Below are 12,227 nucleotides of genomic sequence, written 5' to 3'. Positions count from 1 at the left end.
ATCCTAGCTGCGCCATCCGTTTTATCATAATCTCAGGACCTGAGGCCGCAGTTGGTAGGTATTATTTTTATCTTCGCGAGCTTAATCTCGCAACAATACATACTTGTACTGCGGTGAAGTTTAGATCAACCATTATTGAACGCAAACAATAGTATAACAAAGAATTTGCACTTGCCGACAGCTCCGTTCTTGCTGAAATGTTGCAGAAAAAAAAAAAACACCACCCCCTTCCATTCCGTGAAGATGGTCGAACAGCGAAGTTATACCGAGTGTTACGAGTGTTACATGTGCATGTGTTGCACGTGATGCCAATTGCGTAAACACAAGTAAACACAAATCTACAACAGGAAGTTATATTAAAATGTTGCAAGGTGAGAAGAGGCAGCGACTTCCGACGCTACTCGACGAGTGTCCAGTTCTCTGGTCGAAACCTGCCGAGCAGTCGCCAGAGGCATCGGCTGCAGTCACGGACACCGCGCGCGCTCAGCGCGAACGCGGGGAAACGCGGACGGCGTCGGCAGCAGCTCTGCGAGTTATCCGAAAGGGCGCGCTGCACAGAAACACCTACTCTTATCGCCTGTACTTCTCGCGCCCAGCGCGGCCTCTCATTGGTCGCCTCCTCCACCAGCACGCCTCTCCTCTGCTGGTCACGAGACCTGCCCTCGTCCGGCGCGGCTAGCACAACTACAAAAAGCTGAAACGGCAGCGAAATGACCAGCTTCACGCTAGACTACAGTGCCTAGATTAAACTTATAAGTATATTCTAGGCACTGTAGCGCGGCTCTAATCCTCTATTGGTCACGTGACCTGCGTGACGCCGTACAGACGGCGAAAGGTCGACTAAGAAGCTCCGCTGTTAAAATGACATTTTACAGCCGGGATCATTCAAAGTAACACATAACGTTGTTACTTGTCTATAGTTTGCCAAGAACAGTGCGAATTTGTCTTCGTCTCCGCCTGTCAAATGTACCCCGAGTAATTATAGGAAGCAAATCTCTAAGGCCATCCTATGCCGTATTGCACACGACGGAAGTGACATACTAGTTGACGTGTTTAAGACATTATTTAGAAATATAAAACTTTTTGCAATTACTTGTCAGGTTTGTGAAGCGAAAAACTGTTCATTTGTGTTCGTCTGCGTTCCTCGGAGCTGGTAATGTCTGAAACACGCCTGTAATGTTACCTCCGCAGTCTGCAATACGGCAGGAAAGAACCTTCGAGATTCGCTTACAATTATGAGTGGTGGGGAAGGGGCGTCTGAGACGTGCAGATGAACGTAAATTCGCAGTTATTTCTTGACAACCAAGGCAAGCAACAATGCCGAGTATTATTTTGAACGATCCGGTGGAAAAAATGCGATCCTTCTGCAAAATTTGAGGAAGACCGGAGGCGGCACATACGAGAGCTTTCGCAATGTTCCGTTCACAGAAATGGCAGAGTCGACGCATCGGTTGTGAATCAAATCGGTACTTCCACGTCCAGCTGACACTGGGATCCTGACACTATTATACTAATTAATAAGTCGGAAGTAATTTAGAATCGCGCTTCTCATTGTGGTACAAACTCGTACCGTTATAACGCCAGCGTAACCGCCCTTAAATGTTTATTTTGGGAATCACTAGAAACTTGCCGTTTAATATCCAGGGTTTAATTCTTGAACCAGTTATATCATGATACCTTCCAAATTAATCAACAACGTTGCTTAAAACACCCCATGTACCAATTCTCATGGAAAGATCACCGCGGGAAAATTCGAGATCTACGCTGTCGCACCTCGGTTTTCAAATGATAATTTTTCCCCGCACACAATGGGTCATTGGAACAACTTGCCCGATGCCGTAGTAACCGCACCCGACACCTAGTTACCAAGCTTCTTAGACGCCACATGATCTTTTCATGATTCACGGTCACGGCATGGAAGGTGTTATCTGCAGCGATGTGTCTTGCGAATCCACTTCCACTATTTCTTTCTTTTTTTTATGTATGACACGTGTGGCTTGTTTACATTTACGCAGTTCTAATTAATCAGGGTTTTGTTTCATGTTTTCCCCCCTTCTTTTGAACTCCTACTTGTATTGTTCGAAATGCACCCCCGTCACTACAATAGCGCCCTTTGGGTGCGTGCAGTTTTCTGAATAAACAAGGTAAATAAAAAGCTACAGTGGCCGACGCACTGCGCACAATGCACCAAGACTGTGGGTTCCACAGTGGCGACCACTTGCGGTCGTTACCTCGAAAAAGAGGTCGGGCGTCGGGTATGAGTCGGACGCGCGCATGAAGGACAAGTCTGCAGCCATGCGGATGGATCGCGGCATTGCCGGCCTCAGGAAGAAGAGGCCGCTCAGCTCATAGACGAAGGCCAGCTCAACATGCAGCTTCAGGAGGCCGTCCGGCGTCGACAGACTGCCGACAGGTGGAGGGTCGGAGATGGACAGTCTTAGCCGCGCCATGAACTCGTGGAGCACCTCGTGTTGCTTCGACCTGCATTAATGTCGCAGATAAAGGAACGGAAATTCCGGCTAGTAGGTCGTAATTCACTTTCCAGAAATTTCGGCGCCAGGTGGACAGGGACCACAGAGAGGCACATACGGCCGGGCAGCGCTGTTCCCGTCATTTTTTTTCCCCCAGAAATTTTCGAAGATTAAATTTACAGGACCAAGACTATGCTGGGGAGGGGGGGGGGGGGGGGGGGCAATACTGATACCATACCTATATCTGTAGAATACGGAATACGGAGATATGGAATACCATATCATGGTATCAAGCGCTAACGCGCTCATGTGGTCGCCAGGGTGACCTACGTCACGTAATGAAGCAAACGTAAGATCCGGCCAAAACCGTGCTATAACGCACACTTTGTTACAATCTAATACCCCTGTCACACGGGCACTCGAAAGTCTTTTGAGCAAAAAGACTTCACCCGAAAAAGAGTTTCACCCGCAGACACACGACAGGGAGCGATCTCTTTTTCAGAAGCGGTCTTTTCTGGAAGAGGAGTTCGCCGATCTCCTTTACGGCCGAAAAGGAGTAGCCTTGAAACCAGTGGGCACGAGCAATTATCATATATTAAACAAAATAATCGAATGCGTAATTTTCTGTCACCTAGGCTTATCATAAAAATAATGTTATGTCTCGCACAAGGTGTAGTAAACCCAGTAATGCTCATTTCTTCTGTACTCTCGTAAGCAGGTCGAACGGGCTGGGGATGTCACGTGATGACGCTCTTTAAACTACTATAATAAATCTTTATATTAACGTTTATTATGTTACATTTATTTGAAAAACGTGTAAAAATAAGTTTTTGCTTTATATTTTGAGATAAGTAAGTTTTTTTTTTGGCCTATATTGTTTCGAACGCTAGCGCCACGCTTTCGGTTTCGCTGTAATAATAGCGCCTATTCCTGTTCACAATCACTCTCTCTCACTCTCCACACGCGTTCCGCGCGTACCTGTCCCGGTGGCGGCGTTCACAGGCCCGGAACATGTCAGCCGCCTTGCGTCTCGCACCCTGCACGGACTCGTCCATGTTTCGAAGACTCGCCACGGCCCTGCTCTGGACACTGCTGAGTTCGTTCAGTAGTAGGCTTGGCAACGGTCCCGCGTAGCGGCTGCACACGTGCCCCTGGAAATCGTCGCAGGGCCCAACCAGGGGGTTCAGGTTGTCGCGCAGCAGCTCGGCGGTTGCCAGGCAGCTGGGAGAGTAGCACACGGCTTCGGGTTTCGGCTTTGGCCTCGGCGGAGTATCCTTGGCGGCGGCTGGAGACAGGTAGGCGTAGAAGGCCAAACCCGTGAGGCCGATGGGGCAGCCGACGACGAAGCCGTAGAACCACACGAGGCTTAATGCGCCGATGCCCAGTCCACCATCTTCGATCGAACTCCGACGGTGTTCTTGCCGTTGCGCCTTTGCCGAAATGGCATCCGCGTCGGTCATGACAAAGAGTTGATGTAGATGTAGAGCCTAGATCTTAGTGGCACATACCAAGTCCGGGGGATTGGAAAAGGATGATGATGATGATGATGATGATGCACCTCTGTCACTGGCTCGCACCCACTAAGGGGGATAGGCCAAGAAGTTCGCGCCCTTCGCGGATCTTCTTTCTTCTCGTCCACCAAAGCTGTGACACGAGGTCTCGGAGATGATGGTCATGGCGACGTCTGATGATGATGCCTCAATCAATGGCACAATCCACTGTGGAGGATAGGCCACGAACCGGATGGTATTATGATCGAAATTAAATAATTAGTTTAGAAATAAATAAGTAATAAAATTTATAGGAAAATAAATTTATAATTGAAGATGGGAAACGAACCGATAATAAAAGAATGGCGACGTCAAAGGAGTCAGTGTCCTCGCTCGTGGCCCAAGTAAAGACGACGAAGTGCGCCCGGCAGCGAGAAATTTTTAAAGGCAAGCAAGCAAGCAAGCGAGAAATACCACGAGATCTTTAATACGATTATCATTCTTTGGGAACTTCCTCCAGTTTGCGGTATGTCTGTCTGTCCGATGGCCCACGCCTAACCATTTCCTCGTTGACTTGTGTCACTGGGAAGGTTATGGTTTAATGGTTAGAGCATTGGGCTGCTGTGCTGAGGCAACCGGGCTCGAAACTAACCGTCGGACCAACTCGGATCGCTGGATATATAACACTAGGTACGCACCCTTCCTTAATGAATCTCTTCGTCGACAACTTGGGCCACTACGTATGAGCCACTGGGCATGTGGCACTCTTCAATGAATCTTTTCGATGCTAACTTGGGTCACTGCTGCTTACGCCTGCAAGCAGCAGTGGGAGCTCGAAGAGGAAGGTGACTGTCGACGTAAGTAGCATTACGCATCATCATAATCACCTGCTGTGTTCGAGAAGTAATCTAGGAGATTCGGACAGACAAACTCGCCACTGCCACAAGCCGCGGCGGGAGATCGAAGAGGAAGACGACGACTCCGTCCGGCTGAATACACGGGTCATATATGACGCCTGTCGGAGGTGGTAATACGGGGTGTCGCTACGCTACTTCAAGGCTAGTCGCATTAACGACGACAGTCATCGTGAAATGGCTTCTGCCGGAATTTTTTGGCAACATACTTCAATGAGTTCGCATTCTTGGGGTAGTTAACGCACTTTCCGGGAGCAATATATATATATATATATATATATATATGATAACAGGGTTCGAAACCAACCGTAAGGCCAACTTGGGTCACTGAGTATGCAGCAATGTGTACATACGTGCCGCTTTTCAACGAACCGCTCTCCCGCCGACATGAGTCACTGTAGACGCGGAAGCGGGTAGGCACTGCAGTTCGAAGAAACTCTTTGACGCCGACTTGGAGTACCTGGAGGATACTGCAGGATACGACAGCGGATGCGAACAAACTTGATAAATTTAAGTTCAAGGTACGGTACGGTGCATTTCTGCTATTTCTGACAAAAATAAACACCATGCAAATTTGTCACGCGGACAACTTTGCGGCTACGGCATTTGCTCGAGGTCGCGGATTCGATCCCGACCGCTGCAGCCGCATTTCGACGGGGGCGAAATACAAGCACGCTCGTGTACTTTGGGTTTAGGTGCATGTTATACAGAACCTCAAGGGGTCAGAATTAATCAGGAGTCCACCAATACGGCGTGCCTCGTAATCCGATTGCGGTTTTGGCACGTACAGCCCCATAATTCAATCAAGGTTTAACGCTTCTGCCACGATGCGATGTGCCGTGTGAGGCAATGACGATGCTAACATTCTCGGAGGTTATGAACACTGACGCACAACAACGCCTCAAGCGAACGCGTCTCGCTCTGTGTGCTACGCAGAGAAACAGCAGTGGTGCACGCAAGGTGACGTTTAACGTCAACTCACCCCTACCGTATTGTACTAAACGCTGAAGAAATTAAACGTACGTCCGTCAACATCACCGCAAATTACCGCCAATCAAGGCAAACAGCACAGAAAGCTTCGCGTACATCGATTCTCACGCCGAGTGGTACCCGTATAATTTTTTGGAAACCGCCCAATTATTCATCGATCCCTCCCGGTAGGCATGCGTCGTTTGTGCGGAGGAAACAACAACGACGACGACGACGACGACACGCTATCGCGCCTAGTCTGAGCGTCTGCGTTCAATTACCACTTCCGGGACTATTGGCATCATGGCTGGCCGGTTCGAATAAATCGTGGCCGTGACGGATTACTCCCCGGGCCGTCTCCGCATTTCCATACCTATCATACTACGCCAAACAACCCCACAGACTAATACCACCACTAGAACAAGAAGAGTTGCAGCAGCTCCGATAGCGTTGCTGGTTGCTGGTACCGATAATCCCATTGCATGTCGCGTTCCTTTCATTCTTGCGTTCCATCGCAAGGCTGGGCATCTCATTTCGCTTTTAGCCTGCGGCTCAAAGTACGCCGCACATTATTTTGAGCCCGGCAGGAAGCCCACAGAAGCTATACCGAAACTGCAAAGCCGGGCTAGTTGGTCGTGATTCGCACTGAACGCTTCAACTATATACGACGCGTTGTTTCTGAGAAACTGTCATCCGCCCAACTCAAGTTTCGTCTCGCTGAGTTTCGAAATACCAATTTAACCTCATTCAGATGCCCCTTCGCTTCGACCTGTCGATTGATTAGGCCTCGATCCTCGATTTGTTAGCCTCCTGGTTAGCACAGCTGGTAGAGCGACTATCCTGGAAAGGTGTTGGTCCCCGGTTCGACCACTCGACTATAGGACCGATTTATAAACTGCAATTAAGCCAGACAGAGGCACATCTTTAGCGAACACAAAACAGCGTTCAATGCTTGGTTTATAGAGATAGGGGCATACACAATTTAATAGTACAGACAGAACAAACTCTGTATGTGATAACAGAGTCGGCGGGTGAATAAAAATGATATGGGGTGTTTTATGGCGCAAGGGCCAGCCATATGGCCAAAGAGCGCCAAGCCATGTAGTGTAATCATTTACGCAATTAATGACAAAGGTTAACGTGGCTGACTATGACAATGAAACGTGGCTGTATAGGCGCCTAAAATCAGCCGTAAGATATATGCGTATTACAATAATGACAATGACTTGTGAGATACGCTATGAACTTAAAAGATATGCTCTGATAGAATGAAATACCTAAAACGTATAAATACCAGTTGCACTACTGCCTCACCGAGGTCCCTAAATGCAAGGGCGTGGAGGATCGAACGTGCTCTAGAAAACGCTACTATCGCAGCAGCGGCCTCTGGCGATATGCCATTCAACAAAACTCTTGGGCCTGTAATTTGTAATGAACTAACATCCTGTAGAAAGTTAAAACCTAAGTTTCGGTCAAAAGACGGTCTGTACCAAGGAACATTACTGAATAAAAAGGAATGTGCTGTCGGTAGGCTATAGAGGGAAGTTTTTTTTTTTTTCCCCTTTCAGCTACCGTACACTTCCCGACACTTCAGCAAGACGTGGACGACGGTCAGTGTCTACAGCAGATAGGAGGTTCGCTACCGGTCAGCAGATAAGAATGTGTGCCATACGTATGGCATATCCTAAGGCGGCAACAAATTACCTCAATTCGCCGTTGGCGCGTTCGGCGCTCCACCTTTTCTTGCCGGTCGTGCACACGATTCACCTGAAGCACGCATGTATTGTTTAGCCGCCGTGCCGTCTGGACTCCGTGCTTCTCTGGCGGTGGTGACTCAAGGTCAAACGTGACTGAAAGAAGCCCTCCCCTTACAGAAATCAGTTTAAACTTTATATTGTATTTCTATTGACTTTATGTTGGCTTCAATAGAAAGTCTGTTGAAATTATATTGAACAACGTGGATTATTTTTGCAAGGGGATCAATACGACGTGCTGCTGGACTAATTGGTTCATACTTGCAGGTTGGACAAGCGGACACCTTAGACGAAAAAGTGACGCAGACACAGGACAAGCGTTTGTCTTGTGTGTATACTTCAGTGTCCCGTCTAAGGCGTGCACTCGTTAAACCTGCAAAGAGGAACCCGCACGGTTTCTCAGACACGGGTCGGAAACGGATAGAAAGAGAAACCCGTATCATATTATACAGGTTTTTGGGAAACTCATTTGGGTTCCTTTGTATAAGTACGCGTTTCCCAGAAAGAACGCTTGGCGGTTGAGAAACTTCTCCTATAGTCGAGGGATCGAACCGAGGACCAACGCCTTTCCGGGGCGGTCGCTCCACCACATAAGCTTACCTGGACGCTAACAGATCGCAGAGCTAGGCTGAATTAATCGAAAACTCGAAAAAGGGGACACTGAACATGGCAAACCAATCTTACGGAAGTCAGGAAGACGAAGCTAGTGTTGGGTGGACGAGAAAAAAAAAAATTCCACCCCTTTTCATGAAGCCTCCTCCACATTGCGAATTTCCGCAGGATTGATTTGCCGTAATTAGTAGAATTCATCTTCCACAAACGGAACATGTTAAGTCATGAAAGCTGCTGCCTTAGTGGTACCCATCCTGCCCGACGTCTACTTCATAACGCCGCATGTGAAAGTATTGCTTTCGATAGAGGCGGCGCTTCGGTCACCTTGGGTCATTTTACCTTGCTTAATTCCACAACAAACTCTGAACTAAAAAATTCGTTAGAACCCAACGGAAATGATAAAAAGAGGGGGGTGGGGGAGTGATAGTACACATTAAAAAATTTTTTTTTCCCGAGCACACAGCTTTTGTGGGGTTACATACGCACTTTATTAACGATGACTTACGTAACTAACTTGTCTTCTATAAGTAAATCAGTTCGCGGATAACACGCCATCCACAGAAGCAGCAACAAAATACAGAAACAGCAGAGAGTGAAACGCAACACATTGTTTTTAGACCATAGTGACTTTTTCAACGACTGCACACTGCAGCTTATCTAGACTGCCTCAGGAACTTGTCAAAATAAGCTTGCCCGAACAAAGTACCCCTTCGGTATATATCTGGCATATGGCGTCATACGCCGCCACAACACGGCAGATCGAAGAGGTACCATCAGAGCAATAAATGGGGCTAGTTGGTTCGGGTTGATATTGAGAACGCGCCGACTTGAAATCACATCACTATAATTAACACAGACTGACATACACAGTTTACAGAATAAATTGCGAACAAAGTGCGTCTATGTTATTCGTGCTTGGCTTTTTAAATCAGTGCGTTCTCAAAATGAACAGATACAATCGCATTTTTTTGTTGTCTTGTATGCATTTTTTTTTGCAATCTTGCCCCGCCTCATCTTTCAACACATTTAGAATTTCTCCGAGAACATAATTTATTTTTCATAGAACTCGACTTAACATTCGTCAAATCGTAGAACGAGGCCAAATTCGTAACGCTTAACGCAAAATTCGGGATAATGGTAGGTATGTAATTTATTCACTTTCAAGCACCCACAACAAAAGGCGCTGATTACCTTTGCGTCTAGTAATACGCATCCGCAACACGTCCGCTATATCATATCTTGGAAACAATTCGATCGCACTTCAATTACACGCACACGAACAATAGGCGCGCACTGGCGTATTGTCATTTATCGGATATTTTGGTTCTCCACAGATTTTGTGTGCCAACTGTATGTCGGCGGCGACACCTAAGATTGTATATCTTCCGTCTCTTATCTCTTTCGGACGCTGCGTATACAATGCAAGACGCATAGATAGTGCCTTACAAATCAGGAACACTATAGTGAAGATAATGACATTTTAAAGGAGTTCTGATAGTACATTTCTTGTCATTTTCTTTCGGCTAAAAAAAGGCCCAAGCACTCTAAACCCTCATGCCCTCTTAGACCTTGAGCTTGACTTCGTACTTTACAGCAAGCGTCGCTGGATCTATGTTTCACTGCTTTATTCTTGCAGTTGTTTTTCCTACCAGTACGGCTGAGATGACCAGGTGCACTATCAATTACCGTAGTTGCCGGATGCAATTAGAACGTCACAACAGAGGCGCTCCGGGCGTCTTTGTCATACTTAAGGGCACGTCATCACGTGGTCCGGCCACTGAAAATACGCGGGTTTCTAGTTACGCTATATATGCAGAAGCACCCGGCGGCACTCTGCAGTCATGGAAGGCAACTGGTAAGCGGTGGCGATAAGCGGTGCTCACGCACTCGGCCTCAGCCCTGTTACGGGCGAGCCGCAGATTACCGCCCGAAATGAGCCGAGACCCGTTTCGCACATTTCAGGCTGAAAACAGAATTTGCAGAGATAATAATGTTGAAACATTAGCTTCTGTCAGTCGCCCATGTGATTTGCCTTTGTTCAGTTAACGGAAGTATCTTTGGCCGTACAATGGCTTACCTGCGTAAGTTGTACAAGCTATTAAGGGACTATGGTTGTACCTTTCACGACGATGGCTGGTACCGGGTTGGAGGAAGCTACTGTTTCCATAGCTGGCAGGTGTGCCATATAATGTAACGCGCGCAACCGTAACGCGAGGTTAAAAAGAAAGAAGTCACCGAGATTACGATACTCGCTAATGCGAAATTTGAGCGCAGTTCTATACGTGTTTTCATTTCGCGATATATTGGCTGGCGCGGACAATCTATCTCGTGCGGCACATGACAAACGGAGCGAATTGTGGCGCGACTGCCTCGCTAATCGGGAGATCGCGAGAGGCAGCGCGTGGGTGACGCGTGGGCGTGATTCACAGCAGCCGCCGCAGGCAGGCCTCCGCTCATGCAGCGCTTTGTTTCCATATGTGGCATCGGTGGACGCGCTCGCCGCATGCCATCGGCGAACAGACATCGCGCTACTCTGGCGCCATCTCGTAGCGGTTGTCACCGCAGAGCCCGTCTTGCGCGGCACTACGCTTTTCTTGTCACGCTTTCGCCAAACCCTCCTCCTCCGCTTTCCTCCTCGCCCTCTCTTCGCTATCGCCGTCTTTCACCCCCGCTGCACTGCGCGTTCGCTCTTTCATCCTTCGCTGTGCTCGTTCGCTCGGTAAGGCCGAGGGATGGCGCCAACGCGAAGCGCAGGAATAGGTGCCTAGAGCTACCTACACACAAAAAAAAAAATCAGAACCCTTGCACTACTGTGAAGATAGAATCCAGCGAAGCTGTGACTACGGTGGGTCTGCTGTAGTGAATTGCCCCCACGATGAGAATGAGCGTATCGTCGTTGGGCACCACCCAACCGAACATGTCTGTCATGAACGTTCCGGTTGAGAAAATCGCATTGAAACCTGGCCGTAGCGCCGGGGAAGTTGGCGCTAGCGTTGCCGAGGCGTGCACCACCGTTGCCGGGTTCCTGGAGGGCAAGACGACGCTGACCTTCGGCCTTAACATCGCGCTCCCGCAACTCGGGGTCGGCGGCTCTTCACTGACGTTCGGCCTCAACATCGCGCTCCCTCAACTCGGGGTCCGCGGCTCTGCGCTGACGTTTCGCCTGGGATTAGGAAACCCTCACGCTAGAATCGGCACGTCGACGACGAGCCCTTTCCCGAGCGCGTTCATTCTGAATGGATTTCCATAAAATTGCTTCAAAATTAAATCTGTCCATCACGTAAGACAATGAATGGCTCATACCCCCTTAATCAGTGGCTCATAACTCCGTAAACGCGGCTTCCAAATTACGACGACAGAAGAGAAGTGAAATTCTACGCTTTAATGATAAGCGGCAACGCAGCCAGCTGTGGAAGCAGACGACGACGACGACGAACGTGGGAGCAGTGGCACAAGCGCACGCTCGGCACGCGCTCGTGCTCGGCATCCAACGGCACGAGCGCAAACTGAGGGGCGCCAACGAGTCATCTGCGGAAAATGACGACGACGCTCGAGCCAATGGAGATGATGATAGTTTTTTTGTACACGCGGACACCATCCTGGGGGAACTAGCCGTTAACAGCTTCGCTGTAAAAGCATAACATGTGGTCGTTCAACCCACCAAAACAGTCATGTGCCAACGGCCCATGCAACGACGTTCTGAAACGACCGAGTGCAGTATTTTCTTTTCTAGGTAAGGCTGTCATTTTGAGTGAGCACTCGTGCGATTGGACCGCCTCTGACTTCGCTATGTATAGTACTACCTTTTCTGCGCGTTCTTTTCTGGTAAATACACCAACGATTAATAAGTTATAAATAATGAGTAGAGCATTTCTCTGTCATTTTCTACTATTGTCTATGCCCAGCACGAACTCGCGAACTTTTCTTGCCGAGGCAATTTCATCTCGATCGAGCCGAACAAAGGCTTCTTCTGAACAAGGTGCTCAGGAAGGCCCACTGTCCACTCGCAGATAGCGG

At 48.4% G+C, this 12,227-nt stretch overlaps 1 protein-coding gene across 2 annotated transcripts in view; it reads right to left on the bottom strand.

Annotated features, from left to right (window-relative positions):
• LOC119450991 (F-box/LRR-repeat protein 12) overlaps positions 1-12,227 on the bottom strand; it is a 462,769-nt gene that overhangs the window by 45,401 nt on the left and 405,141 nt on the right. The window contains exon 6 of one of the 2 annotated variants that reach the window (XM_049666759.1): positions 2,232-2,481. In XM_049666759.1, the coding sequence (XP_049522716.1) occupies positions 2,232-2,450 (219 nt within the window). In that variant the 5' untranslated portion in view covers positions 2,451-2,481. Of the gene's footprint in view, positions 1-2,231; positions 2,482-12,227 lie in introns of those variants that run through there. The other variant, XM_049666760.1, reaches the window with a different exon arrangement.

This window comes from Dermacentor silvarum, chromosome 4 (assembly GCF_013339745.2).
Source record: "Dermacentor silvarum isolate Dsil-2018 chromosome 4, BIME_Dsil_1.4, whole genome shotgun sequence".
NCBI lineage: Eukaryota > Metazoa > Arthropoda > Arachnida > Ixodida > Ixodidae > Dermacentor > Dermacentor silvarum.
Note: the sequence above shows the minus strand (reverse complement) of the source record. Positions and strands in the feature narration are given on the sequence as shown.